Genomic DNA, 24,778 nt, shown 5'->3' with positions numbered 1-24,778 from the left:
CACTACCTAAACCTAGAAGTACCATACGCAGACTCTACGGAAGTGGGGCCCTAATGTGTTGTGTCATAAAGAGACTCTGTGCAAGTCAAATTGACTGAGCTTAAAACCATGCTCAACCACTACTACACTACATGAGCAGGCAAGGTATATCAACTCCTAAGACTTAAGTTTCCTCATCTGTGACTGGGATATTATTAGTACCTACATGAAGGATGTTTGAGAAGATTCAATAGCTTAAAAAGTTTAGCAGTGCCTTGTACAAGGCCGAATTTATTGAGCATGTAATTTTAGAAATTATGTGTGGGTGTTTCTCTCTGAGAAGGCTGTACAGAACCTCGGGGCAGTGAATCACTGAAAATCTGCAGCAGCACCAACCCCCTGCCGCCCCCCACCCCGCCACTCCCCACTGCCATCGCCACAGAGCAGGAGGCAGAGCCTCCCGCACACTGTCTCAGGACTGCACGCCACCTTTCTTTTTGCTAAAACCCACTTTTATTAGTCACATCTTTTCTAGTTGACAAATGACAAAGCTCCAAAGTAGACTAGCTGAAGCAGAAAGAAACACTGGTGGGCGAATATAACTGAACTCCAGTGGAGGACCCAGGGCATCAGCTGTATCGTTTGAGAGCCCTGTCTTCCATCTCCTGGCTCTGCTTCATGAATTGGCTGTATTCTCAGCAGACTTTTCCATGTGGCAGGAAAGTGAGTACTGGTTAGTTCAAGCTTATATTCTGTGGTTTTTCACTCAAAAGAGAAGTCCTCCTTTCTTTCAGCATCCCCACAGCAGTCTTACGGAAGGCCTCTGATTGGCCCAGCTTGGGTCACTTGCTCACCCTTTGGACCAATCGCTGCGGCTAGAGGGATGGCAGACCGAGATTGGCCATGCTGGTGTCATGTGTCCACCCTCATCTGACAGCCCCACAGAGCTACGTGGAATGGGAAAATGGTAGTTCTCTAACAGGAGAGGTGTTGGCTGTATAAGAATGTTGGCCGTCCTGGCCATCCTCCTTTAAGGTTCAGTTCATAGGTCACTTCCTCAGGGAATCTCCACCCCCCTCCCACCCCGCCACTCCCCATGTAGACCTCAACCTTCCCACAGTAAATTGCAAATTATTCTCTGACTCTCTGACACCATAGTTTAGGAACAGTTGGAGACAGAGACAAGAGTCTGTTTATTCCTGTGTTCTACCCTGCCTTAGGCAGTGGGGAAGCTGACTCCTTTCACATGGAGAGTGGTTTAAACCCACTAGAGTCATCCCTTGATAGTGGCTGGTTCAAGAATGGGCATGTAGGACCGAGATTGGGCTGGTGAGACCTAAGGGTGTCTGGGAAAGGCTTCTTGCTCTTTGGAGTGGGCCATGGAAGCCAGCTGGTGCCTTCCTGCCCTCGTGTGCTGGACAGAAATAAGGAAGCATTTGGCCTCCATCAGCTGCTACTGGCTGCCACTGCACAGCAGGAAGGGAACCTGCTTTATGCAAAAGCTGACACCATGGGAGTGTGGAGATACCTGGCCCTTTGGTCAACCCTGGTGGATGCCACCCTGCCCCAGGAGCACCAAACCCCTAGCTAACACGTGTCCTTATTGTCAAACCACCCTGAGCTGCGATGTTACCTGTGGCCACAAATAGCTTCAGAAAGTTCTCCCTGAATGAATGACCTGGGCGAGTGGCCACAGGCTGAGAGCCATCGAGCATGCCCTCGTCAACTCTGCCACTCACACCAGTTCCATTCTTCCCCACAGTAACAGACATGCAGAGAATCTGGATGCTTTTTAAAAAAAAACATGTTTCAGTCGCTTTATTCTTAAGTCTGCACTTTACAAAACCACAAGGGAGAAGTCCTTGAGGGTGAAAGGGGTGGGGAGGGTGGGGGTGAGGATGACCCAGCAATGAAGCCCCCCCTCATCTGGGGGACCAAGCAGAGACTGGGCCCCAGGCCAGCCCAGCAGGGCCTCTCATGTCCTGGCTGTACAGAGTTAGGCCAGAAGATGTTAGGGAAGGGCCCAGCCTCTAGAGACTGCTGCCATTTGACATTAGCTAGGGAGCCACAGGCCAAACTTCTGGAAGCCCGAAGGAAGTGGGCCTCCCCGTCCCAGGCCAGGGGAAGGCAGCCTGAGCAGGGGTGAGCGCTACCCGTCCAGCAGCTTCAGGATGCTCTCACGCTCCTTCAGAGTCTTCCAAGCCTGGTCTTTCTCTTTCTTGGTGGGGGTCCGTTTCTTCTGCCGGGCAGCCATGATCTTGCGGAAGGCATCCATGACCTCATTGTCGGCCATGCGGACCCGCTGCCTCAGCTCCTGCCGGCTCACCTCCTCCTTCGCCAGCCTATGGGGACCAGCCAACCAGATGCTGTGGGAAGCCCACTAGGACAGGGGCTCCTCCCTCTTCCAGACTGAGCCCATCTGCTACCCAAGGACCCATGGACCTTTTCATACCAAAAAGCAAAGTTACCGAGCCACACTTACGTGGTGCCCTGTGCCAAGTACTGCCTCTTCAAAAATAGTTCAATTAATCCTCATAACAACCTTGTGAGGTAGGTACTACTATTATTCTTGTTACCAGTGAGGAAACTGAGGCTCAAGGAGGGTAAGAAATGCCCCAGGATCCCACAACTAGCGAGCAGGAGATCTGAATCGAGGCAGGCTGGCTCCCAACTATCTTTAAAAGGTGTCCTGGTGCCAGCAAAAAACCTGCTTGCTTCGGCATCCAAATTCCAGAGCCACCTAAGGGTCCAGGCAGCCTGACAGGAGGCAAGTGAGATGCCAAATTGATGCCTCTGAACAGAACCTGACCTATCAATTCAATTGATGGTGGAGCTGGAAGGTCACTAAAGAGATCCACGCAGTCTAACCTGTTGATTTTTCAGAAGGGTAACCTGCTGCTCAGGGCAGGAGATGCTTTGCAGCCTGTCCATGCGGAGCTGAGGGGTACACGCAGGCCTTCTGACAGCCAAGCTAGTTCCTTCACTGACCCTGACTTCCACATCTGCACAGCCCCACTTCTCTCTCTCTCCCCCTGCCCTCGCCCTCCCTTCCTCTGTACTCTTTCATCTGTATTTTCCTCTTCTTGCCCTTGAGAGGGAACTAGAAAGAGGCTTTGGAGTCAGCCTTGGGCTTGAGTAACAGCTTGGCTGTTTGCTGGCTGTGTGGCCTTCAGCAGTGCACTCATTTCGCTGGGCCTTTATTTCCTCATTTGGCAGCTACTCTCTGGGCTGTAGTGGAGATTAAGTAAGAGGGCAGACATACAACCCCTGGTACATGGTAGACATTCAATACACCCTCATCCTTAAATACCCCAGCAGCGTGTCAGCAACTTTCTCTCCTAATGGTGCATGTCTTTGCCAACCACTCATGCAATGACTGTAAGTCCTTTGCCCTGCCTCTCCTCCTAACCCACAGCACCAGGTCTATGAGATAGGCAGTATGGCCAAATGGATGCGTGTGCCCTGCTCTGTTGGGGCTCTGTGAGGTGAAGACACAGCACCTGCCTATAAGAAGCAAGGGGACTTAGTTGGGCTGTTTGTCTAACTCCCCAATAAAATGGCAGCGCCTCCCATGACCCTCTGGTTACCGCCTGCATCCTTGTTGTGACCAATGCAGGGCAAGATGGATGGGAATGAATACAAAATGAGTGACATTGTACTTCAACACTGGTCAACTCCTGGTGAGAGGCTGATAATCACAGATGCCCAACTAAATTTTAACAGTTGACAATCTGAGGTAGAGAGTATATTGGTATTTACTGTGCTAGTCTGTCAGATTTTCTGCGTGTATGAAATTTTTCACTATAAAACTTGGGGGGAACGAAAGGTCCCTGGTTCAATCCTGAGTTTTGGCACCAAAAACAAAGAACAAGAATCAAAAAAAAGCACACTTTGGGAGAAAAAGAAAATCAGCATGGAGAGACTGAAAAAATAAGCCACACAACAATGTGAGTATAATTAACACCACTAAACTATACACTTAAAAATGGTTTAGAGAGTAAAATTTTGTATTATTTTTTTTTACCACAGTTTGAGGTAAATAAATAACTCACAGATGCCTCAGCTCTAGTCAGCGGAATTAGAATGTTTGAGATATAACCAGTGGGGTGGTGCCCAGCAATGACTTTTTTTTTCAAAGCTCCTCAGGTCTTCAGAAGCCCTGCCAGGTTTGGAAAGCCTGTCGTCAAGCTCCCAGAAGGTGACCATTATGGCCGAGGCCTCACTGGCCACCTTCTGGCCCAGTCCTCCTGTCCACACTCACCTCAGCAGGTCGTGCTTCTTGGTGCGGTTGTGGGCACTGAGCGCCTTCAGCTCAGCCTGCCGCTTGCGCAGCTCTGCCAGAACCTCGTCCTCTGAGTCCTCTGCAGGGCGGTCCTCAGATTCCAGCAAGCCCTGGGCGATCAGCTCCTCTTTAATGCGGCTCTCCAGGGACTTAGTATGCGGCACACTGCAGGGGAAGGCAGTGCTCAGCTCAAGGGCCAGTCTGCAGGGGGGCCCCTCTGAGGTGCCCAAGTTAGCAAACACCTTTCCTTCTCTTTGGGGCAACCTCTCTGTCTATCTACATATCAAAATATAGAGACAGACACATTTAATCTTGTTTCAGACACAAGCAACAGATATCAATATATGATGTAATATAAAATACAAGAAAACCTATAATGCTAACAATCTAGAGAGAATTATTATTATTTTGTTATCTATTATTACTACATACCATTTTCTTTCCATATGGTATATACATAAAAATATGTATTTTATGTTACTATCTTATAAACACTATGCACATTTCAGATTGTGTTACATATTAGTCTCACTTTTTTTTTTTTGATCTTTTGGCTACACCTCATGGCACTGTGGGATCTTAGTTCTCTGACCAGGGATCGAACCTGCACCCCCTGCGTTGGCAGTGCAGTCTTAACCACTGGACAACCTGGGAAATCCCTCTTCCCACTTTTATTATGTATTATTCTAGCTTCTTACTCCCTATGTACACACATTTAAATATATCTTAAGTAAAAATAGGGTCATATTAAGTAAAAATAGGGTCATATTGTTCATATTGTGCTACAACTGGTGTTTTCTATTTATCACTCTACTGATCCCATCTTTACATGTCAGTTAACTATATTTCTCTAATATGATTGATAGTTGTAAGTTATTTCATCATATGGAGTCACAACAAGTTAGCCAGCCAGTCCCCTCCAGTTGGACATTTAGGTTTACAGTGAGAACAGGGCCATAATGAAAACCCTGAACTAAGTCTGTGTATCTGGAAATGCTGGGCCAGCATGCACATCTGACTTCTACTGGACTTTATCAAAATGTCCTCAGTCTCTCTATGAATATAAAGACCACCCCATGTTGGGACTGACAGAAATCAACAGAAGCAGAGGCCAGACTGTGGAGTGTGGACAGGATGTCACTCACCTGAAGGGCTTGTTCTGATTGCGGGGAGAGGTGCTTGCCCCATCCGCCCCCGATTCTTTCCCAGACATGTCTGGAATAGGAGAGTCCTCCATGGGGGAAATAATATTTTCCTAAAGAGCACAGAGATGGTCATAGGAAGAAAGAGCTGTAGTATTACCATTTTCCTGCTCTCTTCTGACCTACATGGACAGTCTTCACATACCAGAAATAATCTTTTCTTCTTTGCATTCCACCCACTCTGGGAAGTCTTCCCAAACTGGCTCCAAAAAGCTTTGATCATTCTATAAATTCTTGTTTTTGTACTGATACAAAAGGGAGCACAGAAGAGTGATGGTAACATTCAACAGCAGTAATGAGAAGAACCAGGGCTCGATAAGCATTTGCAGTGCACCAGGGGTTATGCCGAGCATACCGTGGCAGAGGCTGCTGGCTGTCCAAAAGCCATTCTCGCCTTTCTTCCACAGGAGCTGGGCTAATGGCTGCCCAGATACACCCCACTTCCCAGCCTCTCCTGCGGTTGGGGTGGTCGTGTGATAAATTCTCTCCAGTGGAAAGTGATTAGAAGAGGTAAGAGCCACAGCCAGTGGGACCTTCACACACTCCTCCTTGCTCTTTTTCTGTGGGCTGGAGTGCCAGTCACATTTGGAGTGACCCTGTGCAGAGCGCATGTTTATGACAGCAAAGTGGGCTTCCCTGGTGGCTCAGTGGAATGCAGGAGACATAGGTTTGATCCCTGCACCAGGAAGATCCCACATGCTGCAGAGCAACTAAGCCCGGGCACCATAACTGCTGAGCCTGTGCTCTAGAGCCCGGGAGCTGCAACTACTGAGCCTGTGCACCCCAGAGCCTGTGCTCCACAACAAAAGAAGCCACTACAATTACAAGCCCAAGCACCCCAAGTAGAGAGTAGCCCCTGATCGCCACAACTAGAGAAAAGCCTAAGCAGCAATGAAGACCCAGCACAGCCAAATATATATATATCGGAGAAGGCAATGGCACCCTACTCCAGTACTCTTGCCTGGAAAATCCCTGGACGGAGGAGCCTGGTAGGCTACAGTCCATGGGGTCGCTAAGAGTCGGACACGACTGAGCGACTTCACTTTCACTTTTCCCTTTCATGCACTGGAAAAGGAAATGGCAACCCACTCCAGTATTCTTGCCTGGAGAATCCTAGGGACGGCGGAGTCTGGTGGACTGCCGTCTATAGGGTCGCACAGAGTCGGACACGACTGAAGCGACTTAGCAGCAGTAGCAGCATATATATATATATATATACATTTTTTAAACAATTAAAAAGCCAGCAAACCTGGGGTCCCTGTCTGATGGTGTGGAACGGAGATCTCCCCCAACCTCAACTGACCTGGAACATGTGCCCAGAATGCTATATGGGAGAGAAAGATGCTACTGTGTTTGAGCCAGAGGGAAAACTGAGGCTCATGGTGAAGAGACATGCCTTGGGGTAGCCAGTGGGCATAAAGAAAAGAACGCTGAACCTGGGGTTTGAATCCTGCTTCCGCTTATTAGCTGTGTGATGTCAAGCAAACAGTTCCCTTTTTTGAGCCTCAACCTTGTTCAGTGTAATGTGGGGTTAACCACTATCTGCCTCTAACAAGAGGATGTGTAGAAAGCCCTTTGCATAGGGCCTTTCACTAATGCTCCACAAAAGTAACTGTGGAATAGTGGCTACCTTGGAGGTGGGGGAGGTTAAACACTGGGAGGGACATGAGAGGGCCTTCAAGGATACTGAGGATGTTTTATTTTGTGACCTTGGGACTAGTTGTGCAAGGGTGCTCATTTGTGAAAATCAATCAAGCTGTACATTTATGACCTATGTACCTTTCTAAATATATAATATACTTCAATCAACAATTAAACATTGAAATAGAGTGACAGTGGTTCCTGTTTTGGGTTGGGGGTACTCACCTCTACCAAGGCCTGCAGCAGGCGCTGTGTCAGAGCACCAAAGGGACACCCGTCTTCTGGCTGCTCATGCTGGGCCTCGGATTTCTTCAGCAGGGCATCCACATCTGAATTGGGCAGAGTAGACTGGTGGGCTGAAGTTCTGGGAACTCAAGTCCTAGCCTGGGGTGGGCAGGGAGGTGAGGGGCTTACCTTTAGTGTCCAGTTCGGTCAGGGGCCCCATGAGGCCTTTCTTCTTGTCAGCCACAGCTGCTGCCCGGGCCCCGTCCTTCTGCTCCTCCAGCAGGTCCTCCTGTGCCCAGCGCTGGGAGTAGTGCTTCCCCAGGGGCGGGATCTGTGGGAGACATCCCACCCAGCCCGAAGAGATAAATACAGGCCAGCGATGCCTGGGGTGTGGCAGGGTCTCTCTGTGCACTTGGAACTGCCAATAGGCTCTTCGTTCACCCTCATTCCTTCATTTATCTGTCTCCCAAGTATCTAGCCCAGGGCTGAGGCCTGAGCCTCAGGTGAGAAGATACAGGAGATAAAAATCTCTACACTCACAGTTTAGTAAAGAAGCCAGGTACATAAACAACTAAAACACACAGAAGGCAATACAGGAAAATTTCCACGATGTAAGGTGCAGAATGGTGTGTGTACACAGAAAATTTCAGTTGACACCTATTATCTCTAGAGAGAACTACAGACCTTAAGGTCAGAAGTGAGAGAGAAATATCTTATGCACTGCTTAAACTTGTGACTGCCTGTATAAGATTACCTTTTCAAATAAGTTTTTTAAAAATTCAGACAAGTGGAGTGACAGAGTAGGTTAAGCTGTTGTGGCAGCGCAAAAGACAGACCAACCTTCTGCTGGGAAACCTGCAAAACCACTTTGGTGCAGGTAATGGGCAATAAGGGGCTTGAAGGGTGTTAAGGTTGCCAAGGGGAGATGGGCATGTGCAGAGGCCCAGAGACCAGAAAGGACCCTGTGTGAGCCTGGAGTGAGGGTAAGGTGCTTGGTGAGGCTGGCAAATAACAGCAGTGAAGAGGTGGTGTGGCCAAAGAAATTGGAGAGGGGCACATGGGCTGTGCCACCAAGGACTGAGGCTTGGACTTGAGTCTGTGGGTAATGGGAGCCACAAGAGGCTGTGTTATAAGCACTTCTGATCATGATAGCGGACCTATGGGAGAATTGCCCTCCAACATTTTTCTGTATTTTCTACATTTTCTTTAACGGAACCTCTTTTATTTTTATCATAAAAACTAAAAATAAAAAACTTCTATACATTAAAAAAAAGAGAGAGAGAGCAACTTCCGTGGCGGTTCAGTGGTAAAGACTGCTCACTTCTACTGCTCGGGGTGCAGGATCGATCCCTGGTCAGGGAACTAAGATCCCAGATGCCATGTTGTGCATCCAATAAAAAAGGGAGAGAGAATCCCTCTAGAGGGAAGCAAGTGTTAAAGAGGCTGTAAAGGTAAAAGCTGATGAATTTTTGAGCCAAAGCAAAGGGGATGACAGAGACAAAGGGAGGACCTCACTGAAGAAGATGCTTCAGGATGTAGCAGGGTAGAAGGGAGGAAGCTGAGAGCTAGAACCTGGGTATCTGTGTGGGTTAATGGAACTGTCAGGAGGCTGGGGAGAGAAAAAGGAAGATGATATATAGCTCTGTGATCTTTGATTCTGAGGTATCTCTGAGCCCTCTTGTTCTCCATCATGTCTATCTAGGCCTGGGGTCTTTACCTTGTAATGTTCAGCCTCATCTTCTGGGGGTTTCAGTAGCTCCTCTAGTGTGCGTACTTCCTCACTGGTGATATCAGCGCAGTAAGGCTCCACTGAAGCCCAGAATCTGCAGGGAGAAGCAGAGCCTGAGGGGGTGCCCCCTGCCCCACCAGCCTCAGCCCCGGGCCCCTCCACAGCCTCCAGTGCCCAAATCCCAAGGCCCATCTATGTTCCCGGGCCCAGAACCTGTTGGGGGCGTCATTCTTGGGGATACGTGGCACATCAATTGGGTCATCAGTGAATTCATATTCCTGGATCTTGGGCTGAAGGTTTTTGGATTTGGGTCGCCCAGGGCCAGGGCCGGGCCCATGTCCCGCCTTCCCTTCCAGTTTCTGCTTCTTGGGCTTCCCATGTTTTGGGGGAGCTCCAAGCTCATGGTCTCGACCCAGCTTCAGGAATCGTCGGTCACCTTTCTTATCCTGCCAGTCAGTGAGGATCTGAAATTCAAAGACTGTCACTGAGGGTGAGAAGGGAAGACACAGGACAACTCCATCTCCCCATGAAGAATTAGGATCTGGAACTCAAGAGGCTCTAAGTCTCTCCCTTTCCTCTTTTTATCTAGCAAACTCCTACTCATACTGCAAAACTCAGCTCCTTTTCTGTGCCCATCTCACAAGATTTTTTCATATACTTGTCATCATTCCATTCACTTGTCTGTATTGATTCACCTCTGCGGCACCCAACCTGGTCACACAGTGTTTAGCAGGTCAAACAAGTAGATCACATCACAGTGCATGTTAGCCCGAGGAAAATATGCCAGCAGTAACTTTCTATTGAAGGCACTCATGCCTCCCAGCAAACCTTCATTTCAAATGTCACCGTGACTAGGAAGCCTTTTCTGTATCAGCTGTCTAGCTTCTTACATGCTAAAAGACAACCGACTGTGCCACAGCCCCACTCGAAAAGCTTCCATGGCTTCCCAGGGACCACAAGTTAATTTTATTCACCTTCTGAGGTTCAGTTAAAATGGCATCTTCTTTCTATAGGAGTCTCTGGTACCTCACACCCCTAGGCCCAATCATGTCATCTGGTCATAACTAGAATAAACAATACCTTGTCTCTTCAACAGGATTATAAGCTATTGGGGACCAGGAAGTTCATCTCAGCCATCTCTGTTCCCCAGGTTCTGGCAGAGCACCTGGCACACAGGGCTCAGAGGATGTTTATGCCATAAATAGAAATAATGAGAGTCAGACCAATAAATAAATTTGACATGCTTACTTAGTGTCAGACGTTGGGCTGAGCCTTTGCAAAAAGTCTCTCTTAATCCTCACAAAAGCTCTGAGGTAGGTCCTATTATCCAGCCCACTTTGCAGATGGAAGACTGATCTGCAGAAGCAGGCGGTAAGTTTTACAACGTCACACAGCTCAGAAACCGCAGAATTCAAATCTAGGCCTCCCATTCTGGTTTCCCCAGTACTCCTAACCAGAACAGCAGTTCACCTGATACGTGTCTGACCTCCCCTTCCCTTCAGTTGGCACACTCCCCAAAGGCCGGAATTGTCCTAATTAACTCTACAGACCCAGAACATTGTGAGGAGTGGGGGTCCCTAGATGCTTAGTGAATAAGAAATCTCACAATTTAAAAGGATCATGCACATTCTTGCATATTTTATGTGTCACACAAGCAATGTTTGGGTCTTTCTCTTCACCCCTGAGATCCCGTAACCCAGGCCTCAGCAGCTGAGGCTAACTCAGTGACACATCCCATAACTTGTCATAGTCCACCCCTGTAGTGGACTGTAGTGATGTCCCTGTAGTGACATCCCTGTAGTGATGTCCCCTCTGTAGGGTATCACCTGGGTTTCAGCCTCAAGCACCCGCAGGCGTCGGCTGGCAGAGGAAAGCAGGGTCTCAAGCTCCAGCTGCAGAGTGTCCAGCTCCTCGATACCGATGCCGTCATCCTCAGAGCGGGCTAACACTGCTGTGTAGCGGGGACAGACCTTCAGGTGGTCCACAGACTTGAAGTCGTGGAACTGCAACGGGCAGTCCTTCAGCTCACTCATGGCTCAGGATAGGGGACCCTGTGGAGCTGGAGAGGAAAGGACCATTGATGGGGGGAAAAGTGGCACTAGAAAAGTCCAAGGGCTCCTTCCATCCAGGGACAGCTTCAGGAAGAGTCAGGCTTCAGCACCCTACTGACAAGGATGATGGCTTAGTTCCTATTCTCACAGCACCTATTGTGTGCCAAGTGAGGCACAGACATTTTACTGGCTGCTCACTTAATTCCTCACTCAACCCCAAGAGCAGGGACCATGCTCATCTTCATTTTACAAATGAGGAAACAGACTTTGTAAGGATGGGGCAGGTCCAAGCTTACCAACATGAAATTTGAATCCAGGTAGTTTTGAATTTGTTCACCTAACTGCCATGATATACTATACTACTATGCTTGTCTTTCTGATGCTCTTCCCTTCACTTCTACTCTTCCTGGGTTCTGCTGAGCCCAGAGTTCCAAGCATCCGGTACTTATGCTAATGTTCTTCGTGCCTCCCAGCCTCTTCTTGTCTCACCCCTCCCCACTTCTGCCCCTTCTCTTTGCCCCAGATAGTAAAGAGATAACCTGGATCTCTGGACAGCCAGATATACCCGGATTCAAGCTCAGGCTTGACCAATGTCTATGTAGCCCTGAACATGTTAATTAACTCGGAGTCGGTTTTTCCACGCGTAAAATGGGGACAAAAGAAGCCTGAGTCTGTTTTCCCTTAAGTCTGAATCTGTAAAATGGGGTAATAATGGTACCTACCTCCCTGGGATGTTCTGAGGATTTAGAGTTGATGCCAGTCAAGAGCTCAGTTCAGTGCCTGGCACAGGAAAAGTGGGGCTGGTTAATGGCTGGCCTCACCCATGGATCGCCCCAATGTCCCGCCTTCAGGGTCCCAGTCCTCTAAGGACACCCTACCGCGGCCCCCGCCCCCTCTACGTCCTCCTTGCTGCCTCCGGCGGCCCCGGGGCCGCGGGAGGGGCGGAGAGTTCCGGTCGGTGAGAGCAACCGCCCCGGAACTGGCTATGTGAGGGCCCCCTGCAGTTGACAAGGGGGCGGGAAGACGCGAGTACCAACCCCAGTCTTTTGCGCGGGGGAGGGTTGCGGGCAGCGAGCTAGCCCGCTGCAGGCGGGGTGCAGAAGGTATGCCGTGGGCGTACCCTAGGGAACAGCCCGCCGTTGGAGGGCGGGACTCAGCAGCCAGGTTTTCGGCCCGGCAGTTAGTCTCGCCGAGCCCCAAAGGCTGCAGGTAGGAGGGGCCTGAAGATAGGATGGGGGCGCAGAACCGGAAGGATCGGAAGGCTCCTCCGCCTAGCCTTGCCCTAATATGGTGCCCAACCTGAGGTCGGGCTGCACCATTGCATGACTATAAGGGAAGACGGCGGAAAAAAAGACGAGAAAGCCAAAGTCACAAGCAAGTGTTCCATGGGGAACGGGAGCAGCTTGAGTAGTGATTTTAAGCTTCGGGAGCCTAAAGCTACTAAGACAGTCCTAACGGGAAAACTTCCGAGGGACCAAATGTTCTTAGCCTCCCCCTCCCCCGCTCGGAACACAGATGGTACGGTCCGGACGTCCGGGCGGAGACTGCGGCTGCGCTTCTGGAGAAAGGGCAGGCGTCGCGGGGCTGGCCACTTCCGCACTTCCGCTTTCCGGCCCAGCCAGCTCCCGCGATGGTGAGAGCCGGGCCTCGGGCCAGGGACCCCCGCTGTTCTGCCTCTAGGCTCTGGGTCTGGGGGAGATGCGACTTTGCAGCGGAGAGGCCCTGGGCTGAGGGATGCTAGGGGTTCGGGGGTACCCTGAGGCTGGGAGAAAGAGGGCGGGGCAGGGGCTGAGGTGAGGAAGGGGCGAGCGGGGGACGCCTTCATAAGAAGCAGGCTTTGAGGCTTCCTCTTCTATCCTTTGAAGCTGGTGGGGGATACTGAGGCAAGAAGGAAGCCGGAAGTGGCTCCTCCTTGGTTTGTGGTAGCGCCTCGAAAGCACGTAGTAGGGCCACTGAGACATGTAGTAGGGATACTTCCCTACCCAGAGTGCTGCTGCCAAGTCGCTTCAGTCGTGTCCGACTCTGTGCGACCCCATAGGCGGCAGCCCACCAGGCTCCCCCGTCCCTGGGATTCTCCAGGCAAGAATACTGGAGTGGGTTGCCATTTCCTTCTCCAGAGTAGACCTTCACTAAATACACTCTTTTCTTTCTTGCTCGCTTGATCCCACAGTTCTGTGAGGGAATCCTCCATACTTCCTTATCGCACTCCTCATGTTGCCACCAGCTCTTACTTTTACCTCACTGAAGGATCTCTCTTTTGCTGCCTCCACGCAAACCCCTTCCTGGTCAGAATTCAACCGTATCAGCCTTAATATGGAATGTTAAGCTCTGATGCCGCTGACCTTTCCCTTTCAGGAAGTCGTCCCTTTTGATAATTGTGGGTGTTTCTAAACGTTAATTGAGAGTTTGGCTCACTGCCTTCCCCTTCTTTATCCTCTTCCTGTCGATACCTATTTAATGTACTGGTCTTCGTGACCGTATAATTTATGATGACTCCTTCCTAGCTGTCTTTCAAGGTTCACCTGGATATCTTGAAGACACCTTGAAATTAGACGTCTGGATTAAAACTCATCTTTCCCTAAATTTGCCTGTTCTCTAGTATTCTTTATTCTTGCTCTGTGTTTTACCTCAGCTAGAAACCTGGGATATTCTTTTTTTTTTTTTTTTTAACTGAGGGGATGCCTCTTGATTTTTTTTAAACATCATACTTGAAGTATTACACAAGAAGGTGCTTACTCCATTTGTGAAAGGGCAGACGTCATAGGGTTGACCACTTAAAATGTACCTTTTTCAGATTTGCTATGAACTTTGACAGATACAGTCTTGCTTGTCCCTCATTTCCCCAGGCCAGCCTCTCATTATCCTACTTAAATAACCCTCTCTGCTGGCTCTGTCACTTCCCTCTCCTCCAATCCGTTCTCCACAAAGTCTCCATGTAGCTGTAGTTGTGTAACTTCCTCCTCAGAAAGCCCCAGAAGTTCCTTACCACTTTTAAGAGAAGAACTAAACTCAGTAGCCTGGCATTTGAGATTCCTCATGAATCTCTGGGCTGCCATTTGCAACCTCATCCATTGAATCTAAAATGCTTCCTGGCAACATTGTACTCATTACTACTTTAATGCCCCTATTTGTTACTCTAATCTTGTTATTTTTTCATTCATTCACTTATTGTGCAGAAACTGAGTAAGACAGTGTATAGGAAAAGTACTGACTGAGCAAGTTGCAGGGTATGTAAATTTGAATAGAATAGATACAGTCTGTTAACCATGGAGCTTTCAGTTTAGTAAAGGAGAAAATTACTATTCTTGGAGCTATTTGAAGGGTGTATCATTGTAAATTATAATATAAGTGCTATGAAAAGGGAAGTCAAGAAGGACCTCTTAGGAAAGAAGAGGCCTGTGAATAAGCCAAGATCTAAAGGATGACTTAGGCAAAGAAGGGGGAGAAAAGCCTGCAAGATAGATGGTTCGGCATGTGTGAAGGCCTGGAGTGAGAAAGAACTTAGCTAATATAAGGAATTGAAGATAGTCCATTGTTGCTAGATGCCATTTCCTCTACCAGGAATAGCATTTTTGTTTTTATCATTGTAAAATCCTCCTAATCCTATTTCTATCTTTAAATCAAAACCAGTTTCTTCTGCAAATGTGATTTGTAAATCTTAACTATTTCACATTTTACCCATTGTATCATAGTTTCTGTCTCCCTGACCTGGTTGAACTGTTTAAGGGTAGAAATGGTCTTAGTCATTGAATTCTCAACCGCTTGTGTGCCTGGCACACTATAGATTTATACATTTGTTGACTCAAAGGGCAGATTGAAGACAGTCATTCACCTGTGTGCCTCTAGACCAGAGTTTCTCAACTTCAGCACTATTTGGGGCTGAATAATTCTGTTGTACATTGTAAGCTATGTAGCAGTATCCCTGACTTCTGTCTATTGAATGCCAGTAACTCCTACCCAACCTCAGTTGTGAAAATGAAAAATGTCTTGCCATTGCCATATGTCCCCTGGTAGGCAAAACGGTCCCCTTTTGAGAACCACTGTTCTAGACTTAAAATGAAAGACATCTTGAAGGCCTAGTCTGTTCTGTTCACTGTAGTGTCTGAGAGCCAAGGACCTCAATACTGCCTGGTTCCTGTGTAGCTGGACTATGGGGTCAGTGGATTTTGTGAGACAGATTCTGATTGTCCCTTGGGGTTTTCCTCCAGACTGCCACTCTCCGCCCCTACCTGAGTGCCGTGCGGGCCACACTGCAGGCTGCCCTCTGCCTGGAGAATTTCTCCTCCCAGGTCGTGGAACGACACAACAAGCCGGAAGTAGAAGTCAGGTATGGGAGGAAAAGGGGAAGGGAGTGATGGGTGCAGCACCCAGAGATGACTGTTGTCAGAGGGTGCCATGAACTTCCATGTTGGAGTTGTCAGAACAACTACAATTCACAATTTTTGTTTTGCTGCCAGGTAAAGGATGGTTCCCAGTTTGAAGTTCAGCAAATTGGGTCTCAGTGGGTTGACAGGACAAAACTCAGGGGAGAAGCTGCTCTGGAGCCAAGATTTGCTTGACACAAGTTGTGACTTCTTAACACAGGGCCATTTGGGAAATATCTCCAAAGGAGTTACTGAACCCTCTAGCGGTTTAAGGAGAAGACTTGAGAATTGAGTTATCTCAGATGCCATCTCTCTTCTTCTCAAATTTGAAGATCAAGGATCCCTCCCCTCAAAAACAAACAAACAAACAACTGGACTCTCATCCCCTACTACAAATATTCCATACTTTGGATTATTTTATCTGATTTATGTTTTGTAAATAAATTTTTCTTTTTCTCCTCTGACGTTTAATCTGGTACATATACAACTGAGGTAAGGATTGTTACCACAGTAAATTGATATGATTTGAATGTAAGAAAACTAACATGATGTTAAAATATGCCCTGTTATGCTACTTAACATATATGGTTTCCACTAGGCATTTTTAAAGGATAATAGCTCACAGACACCACCAGTATAGTTAACTACCGTCAGAGGGATCCAGAGGCATCAAAATGGGAACTGAGTTAAGAGGGGTCATAATTTTGAATACATGAATTATTCTGGATTGATTATTAAAGGAGGCCAAACTGTTTGATTTTAGCTTGTCCTTATCTCTAAGGCAGGCTCTTTCATTCCCTAAACAGCATATGGATTTGCCTATAGTTATGAAAATAGGAGCTGTCATTTGTAAAGCTCCTACAATGTGCCAGGCCCACTGTTAGACACTTGACCCTTTTTGATCTGTCTCCAAATGAGGAAGTTGAGATTCCAACAGGGTAACTTGCCCAACAGAAGTGACAAAGGAGGCTGAATTTTAGAACCTTTTCACCCTGACTCCAGAGCCTGTGCTCTTTCTGCTGGAGAATATGCTCTCTGGCCCCCATCTTGGAACACCCCTGCTTGACTCTCTTATTCCTTGGACTCTGTGGTCCTAGATAGTGATTCTAGAACCTGCCATGGAGTCTCCCTGACCATTCTGTTCTTTTATAGTACAGAGACCTCTGTCATTTTGTGTTCTCAGGAGTAGCAAAGAGCTCCTGCTGCAACCCGTGACCATCAGCAGGAATGAAAAGGAAAAGGTTCTGATTGAAGGCTCCATCAACTCTGTCAGGGTCAGCATTGCTGTGAAACAGGTGAGCTCACCCCAGATCCCTTGCCTCCCTGGGAAGGCCAGGTACCCCCATGTAAGAGGTCAACATGCCAGATTCAGGGTGCAAAGAAACACAGGTTCTCTTTCCAGGAAATGATTTGCTAAACTTATTAGATCAGTAGAATATAGGGAAATCAATCTTATCTTCTAGGCCTTGCTCTGGAGTAGACAGCAGGTAATGTAGCAGCCAAGGCTATGGGCCAGTTTGGTGTCAGGTCATAAAACTCTTCCTAATGAATGAAGAATAAGTTCAGTTCAGAAAAGTAAGTAGTAATAGTATCAAGATTTAGGGTAAGAAAATAAAGTGTAGTTTCATGTTTCTTCAGTGTTTCACAAATGTCTGACATTCCCACTACCCCTATTATTTCTTCCATGTTTATGGACCACTTGGATACTTCTTTACTTAATAGATTTCTTTCAATTAACTTATTTTCTTTTACTTAAATTTACCATAAAAAGAAAAACAATATGCCTTGCCAAATTGAGGACAACACTAAAATACAAGCACATTGAAAATAAAGCAGTTACACTTTTGCCTCCAGAAAGCTCTATCCCTAGGGCCTGCTCTTTGTTAAAAGGGGAGATTAATAAATGTTGGGGGCTGTTAAGGTCTTGCCAGCCCATGATACAAAAATCTTTCATCAGAAATACTGGGAGTTCATCAGGGAGAGACTTTGGGGATTGTTTGATGTTCACTGTTACTAAAGTGGAGACTATCCAAGGTTATCTGATAGTCTTCATAGTGTGTATCACTGGCTGGAAAATGCAGCACTAGTGAAATGAAACTGGAAAGGACAGATTTGAATATAGATGCAGATTCTGGAAGGATTGGATAAAAGGCTGGGGCTTGCCAGGACTTTCCTGGTGGTTCAGTGGTTAAGACTCGGGGCTTCTACTACAGGGGACTTGGGTTCAATCCCTGATCTGGGAACTAAGATCCTGCATGCCACATAGTGTGGCCAAAATGTGTTTTTAAGTTAAAAAAAAATAAGATTTGGGTTTGTCCGAGTTACCTTTCTGGAATGGGTAAAGGCAAGATCATGATAATGCCCCATTAAGTTGGAGGGCTGTAATGTAGTGGACCCTTCCTTTTAGCTGGCAACCAGTCACTGCATGATTCAGACTTCAATACCCAACCCCAGTGTCTCCAGCGAACGTGGGGGAAATTGGGGTCAGAAGACCAGGCTACAAATTTCCGTTGACCTACTGTTGACTTTAGGGAAACACGTTTCTTCTTTGCTCTCACCAGGCTGATGAAATCGAGAAGATTCTGTGTCACAAGTTCATGCGCTTCATGATGATGCGAGCAGAGAACTTCTTTATCCTCCGAAGGAAACCAGTGGAGGTCTGTGATCCATGTGTTGGTAATAGCCAGAATTCCACTACTGAGTCCATTGTCAGTAGCCTAGGATTGTTTCTAAAACTGGGATTGCTTGCTCCCCCAGCTGTAGGGCACCCACAGCCTGAGTTGAGAATTGGTCTTCATTTCAGCTGGAGTAAGAATAAGGGGAATCAGCTTAGGGGGTTGGGTCTGTCTCAGCTATGGAAAAGGCAAAAACAGATGAGGCGCATTGCTCACCTTCCCAGAGCCTGTAGTGTAGTGGCAGAAAGGGCATGATGAATCAGAATTCTAAACTCTGCCACCAACTGAGTCAGTCTCTCAAGGCCACAGTTGACATGGGGTCAGTTGTTGCCTGACTTTGTATTTGAGTGCTCACTAACAGATTCTCTGCCTACTCAACTCCCTGCCAGTCAGTGACTAAGCAACTGCCACGCAGAGCAGCAGACACCATTGTCAGACACATTAGTTTTTGGCCAAACTCGCCCTCATCCTGAGCTAAAATCTCTCCTGTTCCTAGATCTAACCTCCAGGGCCACCAAGAATGAATAAAATTGCTGTTCTACACAGTCTGACCCATAGTTAAAAACCTCAATCCCTACTTCTCCCACAGCATCTTCTTTTCTCTCTGGACTAAATGGTCCTGTTGTTTGAAATTCTTCTGTAACAAGATTTTAAGTCCTTTCACTCTCCCTTGATTCATTCTGAACACAACTATTTATACCACAGATAGTCTGCCAGAGATGTCCGACAAACAGAATTCTCAGTTGGGATCAGTTGATCCACCTGTTAGTTCCTTGGATCCAGCATACACATCCCCACCAGAGCAGATGGGCTGCTGCCTGAAGGATGTGTAGCTTGGGAGAAGGTCAGCTGGAAGCATGTGGCTGAGTGACATAGAGGGCCTGGCCAGTAAAGTGCCCCAGGATGCTGATTCTCCCCCTCCTCCACTGTTTTCCTCCCCTAGGGGTATGACATCAGCTTTCTGATCACCAACTTCCACACAGAGCAGATGTATAAGCACAAATTGGTGGACTTTGTGATCCACTTCATGGAGGAAATTGACAAAGAAATCAGTGAGATGAAGCTGTCTGTCAATGCCCGTGCGCGCATTGTGGCTGAGGAGTTCCTCAAGAATGTAAGTGGAGTGGCCCTCCTGGTTTTCTTTCAGAAGTAGAAAGACCTAAAAGGTTGTGCTGAGGACTTAGCATCCGGGGGGGTAGTGGTGCCAACTGTGCATAAATATTTTCTGAGGCCTCTAGGAACTCTGGTGGGCAGCAGGTCAGCCCCATGCCTTGGTGTGGGAGGGCCCCGAGGTTCATCTTGGAGAGCTATAGGGCATCTCCCATCTGCAGGGCCCTGGGCAGTGCCTCTCTTAATTGTTCATTTCTACGTCTCAGAATGTATAGAGCCCTTCCATGTATCTAGTTCTGTCCCCGAGTGAGTCAAGTTAAAGCCACATGTGAATTTTCTGGGAATATAGGGCAGTTAATCATAGTGTAATTCCACTTCTCAGACTCGAATAGTTTCCTTCAGCGTCTGTTTCTCATGCTTAAAGTCATGATTTCTTCACTCTGTTTTCCATCATTTTCATGGCTTAAGTCCTGCAGATCCCTCTTCAGTTGTTTGTGCCTTCCTGACAGAAAGGACTGCAGCCCTCTGAGGAGGACAGATTGTTTACATTGATGAACTGATGACACAGTTCTTTTTTAGACATTCACAGCGTGCCACCTTTTTTTTTTCTTCTTTTTCCAAACAGTCTTTGGTTTGTTGATATGTTCCACTCAGAGTTGACTATTATCCCTAGATGGTAGAATTAGTGTTTACTCCTACCAGTGCATACTGGTCCAGCCCAGAAGGAGCTCAGGCTCCTAAAAATGGAAGTTACACCCACTTCCCCTGGGCTTTAATTATACTGAGGGCAGCCAGTGTACGGAGTAGCTGTGCTGTGCACCCAGGGGAGCACGCTTGTTCAGGTCACACAGGTGGTGGAGTCAGACCACCTTTGTGTGTATCCAGGTCCACTGCCTCCTCAGGCATCTTACAGAACTTCTTGACTAAGCCTCAGTTTCCTCGACCCTGAAATGAGACTGTCAATTAATGTATACCTTTTCAGTGTAGTTGAGTATTAAATGAGGAAATGTGTATAAAGCCTATCACTTGGTACATAGTAAACTCTCTCTGTATTATAGCACAAAGGTTATATGGCCAGGGCATGGGGAGGCCTCTAAATTCAACTGAAGAAAATGAAAAATAGTTTTTGTCCCAATTTAATATTTGGCTCATTCCTTCAGTAGTCATTTAGTTGTTACAGTAATTGCATTTCTATAGTAATACAGCTGAAAAAGCACATATGAGTATCTCAGGGGGAAAAAAAAGACTTCCCATGTGGTCCACTGGTTAAGACCCTGTACTTCCAGTGCAGGGGGCACAGGTTCCATCCCTGTTCAGGGAAGCAAGATTCCACATACCACATGGCACAGCCCAGAGAAACATCCAAAAAGCCAAGTATCGGCAATATCTCATTTTAACACCTAAAACAATCTTTGAATCAGATGTTATCCTCATTTCATGGATGAATCAGCTGGGCTCTCGAAGTTGTCACATATTTAAAGTGCCTCAGCCAGTAAGTGAAGGAGCCAGGACTCCGAGTTAGATTTTCTGACTCAAAGATCTGAGATAGTATCATGGCATCTGGCAGGGGTGACACACTTGGGTGCATGAAAGGCTCAGGCCATTATGTGCATGAGTGAGGTGGGTTGTGTGGGGACCTAGGGAGCACATGCCTCACCCTAGGAGGGTCACCACCACACAGCTCCAGCCCTCTGGCTTCATCAAAAGAATCTCAGAATCTGGATTTGTGTGCAGTGTCTTCGTATTTTCAAGGTTGGCTAATTCATATTCATAGCAACTAGTTCATAATCTTTTAAACACTGTGAGCCAGACAGTGCTCATCTTTGGGCTGAGTTCAGCAAGTGGGCCAGTAGTCCACAACGTCTGGTCTATAAAATGTCCAGGGCAGGTCTGGGCACTATGGGGGATATTTGAGGGCACAAAGCATGTCCAGAGCCTATCGTGCTTGGCGGACCCCTCAGAGCTTGACACAAAGCACCAGCTCCTGGGTCCCTTTCTGAATCCCCAGGCATTTGCACATGAGCCCCCTTTTCTACAGAAGGCAACCTCAGTTCAGCAAGCAAGGCACTGTGACAAGGCTTTTTGGCTGTCTCCATGGCATAGCCAAGGGGAGCTGTGGAAGAGCCCACGTCACCCGTAATTTTTCTGCCTTGTATACTGCTAAGTTTTAGGGCCAGTGCCTGCTGATTTGTGACCATCTAGCACATGCCCACAGGGTGTCCTGAGACCCAGTCCTGCCCCACAGAAATGTGAATATAGCTGCAGCTCACAGATCAGCCCCGCTCCCCAGAACAGGCCTGCCAGGATACAGTAATAACCATCATTCATCGCCTCTTGGTTCTCTTGACAGTTTTAAACCACCTGGCTGGATCTCGTGGCCTTCCCCCTCAGGCTCCCCTGTGTCTCTGTGAAGTCGTCCTGGAGTTAGCTTCCCAGAGCAGCAGCGGCGGCGGCAGCAGCGGCGGCAGCAGCGGAGGGGAGCTGGGTCAGGGTGGGCATTAGATGCGGGAGGGGGGGGTGGTGTGCTTGCTCGCTGGGCCACAAAGCAGCAGTGGACCTGCCCCGAGGCCACATGTGCCTGGTCAGGCTGGCTTCTGATGTTCAGTCCCCTGGGCCGGGACAGATTTTTTTTTTAACGTCTTGAAACTTAAAACTCTGTGCTTGTAGGAGACTGTAACCTTTTTGTCTTTTTTTTTAAACAAACAATCTCCACCTCCAGTGGCTGTGACTGGTCCCAGTGATTGTACCTTATTGGTCGCTGTGGGTCTGGGCGGGCCTGGAGCCAAAAGGCGACTACTGTTCCTCCCCGGAGCCATCCCGGGTGGGGAGCGAGGGAGGTTTCAGACTTGTGTTCCTCTCCCTCGTCCTCCTGTCTCCTTAGGCTCAGTAGAAGTGGTGGGGACCCTCTACCAACTTCCTGAGCCCTGCCTGCAGTTGGCCACCCAGCACTGGCTGGGGACAAGGGCTGAACTGGTGGCCACCAGCCACGCCTAGGAGCTGGGGCCTGGAAGCTAGACAGCCTTTGGCCTCAGGGGCCACTTTGTGCCCTCCCAGCTGAGAGGGGTCGCTGTTTCGCCTTGTCTGTCAGTGCAGTGCCTGTGCTTGAGGTGAAGAGGTGAGTCCTCCAGAGCGTCCCTGCCAGGGCCTCCTGCCTGCTCTGGCTCCTCTGCTCCCATGCTCTGCTCGCTGTACCTTTTCTTATTCTGGTGGATCCTCCCTCCCCTAATTAAAGTCTCTTTTTGCCCCTCTGGGGCTGCATGAGGTCTATGCTCTGTGTGTGTATGTGATGAAAGGAGGTGGAGCTCTTCCTTAAGACCATGTGGCAGGCACTTGGGCCTGGGGGTCCCCACCAGAGACAGCTTTGTGATTGGCCCTGCTTGAGGGCCCTAACCCAAGAGACCCATTGCGGTCCAGGTTCCACCCATTTTCTGAAACTGCTCTCTACCTGTATAGCTTTGACCCTTTTCACATAGTGAGCTCATTTGTGCTAGAATGTAACATCAGAGAAATAATCCCATTTCATGGCTAAGGAACCTGAGGTATCATGAGATGTGGCAGTTTGCCCCAAATCTCCCAGCTAGTGAGCAAGAGGGTGGAATTCAGATGCAAGGCATCTGCCTCTACCTATGCTATGATACTGATCACTAGCCACATGTGGCTATTTAAATGATTACAGTTAAAAAATTTAAAGTTTATTGCCTCAGTCCCACCCATGCTCAACACTTACAAGCTACTAATGCCTACCACATCACACGTCGTAGATAGAACATTTCCATCATTGCAGAAAGTTCAGTTGGATAGGATTAAACCCTCTTAGTGACACCTTGAAGTGAAGTAAAAAAAACACAACACATGTTTGAGTCCTAGTCTTACAAATTTGAGCAAGTTATTTATATTCAGTGCCTCCGTTTCTTAATCTATAAAGTGGAGATAATGTCAGTCTGATACAGTACCTGCCATTACAAGTAGTGAATAAACAATGACTGATCTTTCCACCAGCCGAGTATCCAAGCTGTTGGTAACTTCCATTGTGCTGGTTGTGGAGGGTGACATTATCCCTGTCTCAGAGAGACTTGGGGGCCAGTGGAATTGTTGAGTATGTAAAGAGGTGCATTGAAGTGTTTCTTGTTCACTAATGGAAGTCAGTGGGAGCCCACAGGTGGGTCTTTATGGAAGAAGATGCCAAGAAAAGTTAGAAAGGTTGGGCTTGCTGAGTTTTGAAAAGGAGTCTCCATATGGCCAAAAGGAGTCTCTTGAAACAGGACAAGGTACTGTTTAAAGGAAGGAGGGGTTGGGGTGGGGACAACTTGGACTGCTATCATCCCCTTTATGACATTACCTCTGTGACCTCCCCCTCCTGTCTTGCACAATTAGGTGTGCCCTTCTGTGGGGCACATGGCCATAGCCTAGCTTTGCAGTGATTGTTGCTCACGTGAAGGTACTCATGGTGAAGCTGGACATCCACTATAGAGTATGGCAGCTGCTCACTCGACCCTCACAGGACAGCAATACCTGGGTGAGCCAGCCAGAATTCTAATTTGTCACGGATCCATCTCCCAGGGTTCAGAGCTAAAACCATATTTGCCGGCTGATCAGAACAGACTGGATGGTCTCCAATCAGCCAGTCCTCTCCTGAAGGCATACCTTTTGGGAAGCCCAGTCACCAGCCGCAGGGTTTAGAAGGGTGATCTTAGTGGTTGGGGTTGACTAGAGAGGTCTGTGGAGGACCCACCTTCACTTGTGTGAGCCAATCTACCAGTGACCAACAGAGCTGGGTTCCTGGACTCTGCTTGAGAGGGCATTGCTAGAGTTTACCTCTCACACTGTCCATTTGGTACTTGCATGACTGATAGGCAACACTTACGGGTGATGATATGGACTTGTGTTTAATAGTGTTTCTGTTTAAGAGTGGGGCTTTGGAGTCAGACCTGGGTTCCAGGGCTGCCTCTGCTACGCAATTTAAGGCAAATTTAACATCTTGTACCTTATTTACCTCACCTGCGACATTTGAGGGTGTAACAGTTTTTGTAATATCTCCAAAAAGGTGCTTACAGTCTTGTCTTGAGGGCTGTTGCATAACTTGTTTTTTTGGTAGATTGAAACAATGATACTTATTTTCTATTGCCAAGTGCTGTCTTTTATTTGGAGGGGGGCGGTCTGGGGGTTCTGCCCTTTTATTTTCCCCATAATACTGCCCTGGCTTTCAAATCTACCCCCAAGGACCTTACCCAAGCTCCATCTGCCAGGAGCTGCAGATCTGGTCAGCTTCCTTTTAGTTCCCCCAGAAAAGTTCTTATCATCTCATGGCTGTTGCAGAGACTCCTTTCCCTGGAATGCTATTCCTGCCTTGGCCAACTCCCCACCAATTTGCATTCAGTAGGTTTCAGTTTCCGAGAAGGCAGTGGCACCCCACTCCAGTACTCTTGCCTGGAGAATCCCATGGACGGAGGAGCCTGGTGGGCTGCCGTCTATGGGGTCGCACAGAGTCGGACACGACTGAAGCGACTAAGCAGCAGCAGC

At 48.0% G+C, this 24,778-nt stretch overlaps 3 protein-coding genes across 14 annotated transcripts in view; 2 read left to right on the top strand and 1 right to left on the bottom strand.

The window, feature by feature from the left end:
• The window catches only part of OGG1 (8-oxoguanine DNA glycosylase), a 29,371-nt gene extending 26,631 nt beyond the window's left edge, over positions 1-2,740 (top strand). The window contains exon 4 of the mRNA XM_081528136.1: positions 2,664-2,740. Coding sequence (XP_081384262.1) covers positions 2,664-2,740 — 77 coding nt within the window. The remainder of the gene's footprint in view (positions 1-2,663) is intronic.
• On the bottom strand, positions 1,766-12,307 carry TADA3 (transcriptional adaptor 3). Of its 12 annotated transcripts, none has more exons than XR_014064774.1 (11): positions 12,147-12,307; positions 11,832-11,889; positions 10,885-11,117; positions 9,272-9,522; positions 9,047-9,152; positions 7,519-7,660; positions 7,330-7,433; positions 5,407-5,516; positions 4,241-4,426; positions 2,018-2,321; positions 1,766-1,924 (listed from the first exon to the last, which is right to left on the bottom strand). XR_014064774.1 is itself a non-coding variant. In XM_081528122.1 (10 exons), the coding sequence occupies exons 3-10, from the start codon at positions 11,089-11,091 to the stop codon at positions 2,129-2,131; spliced, it is 1,299 nt and encodes a 432-aa protein (XP_081384248.1). In that variant the 5' UTR covers positions 11,092-11,117; positions 11,832-11,889; positions 12,147-12,307; the 3' UTR covers positions 1,766-2,128. The 12 variants fall into 12 exon arrangements, 9 of the variants coding, with proteins under 9 accessions (XP_081384248.1, XP_081384247.1, XP_081384249.1 ...); XR_014064773.1 differs by having other exon boundaries at positions 12,230-12,307; XR_014064775.1 differs by lacking the exon at positions 12,147-12,307 and adding an exon at positions 11,988-12,035.
• Positions 12,308-12,702: 395 nt separating this feature from the next.
• Positions 12,703-22,519, top strand: ARPC4 (actin related protein 2/3 complex subunit 4). Its single transcript, XM_081528156.1, has 6 exons — positions 12,703-12,742; positions 15,318-15,436; positions 16,657-16,768; positions 18,035-18,130; positions 19,092-19,262; positions 21,609-22,519. The coding sequence occupies exons 1-6, from the start codon at positions 12,740-12,742 to the stop codon at positions 21,612-21,614; spliced, it is 507 nt and encodes a 168-aa protein (XP_081384282.1). The 5' UTR covers positions 12,703-12,739; the 3' UTR covers positions 21,615-22,519.
• Positions 22,520-24,778: the final 2,259 nt, after the last annotated feature.

This window comes from Giraffa tippelskirchi, chromosome 9, assembly GCF_054371585.1.
Source record: "Giraffa tippelskirchi isolate mGirTip1 chromosome 9, T2T-mGirTip1v1.2.pri, whole genome shotgun sequence".
Classification (NCBI taxonomy): domain Eukaryota; kingdom Metazoa; phylum Chordata; class Mammalia; order Artiodactyla; family Giraffidae; genus Giraffa; species Giraffa tippelskirchi.
This window is presented reverse-complemented; position numbering and strand designations above follow the sequence as displayed.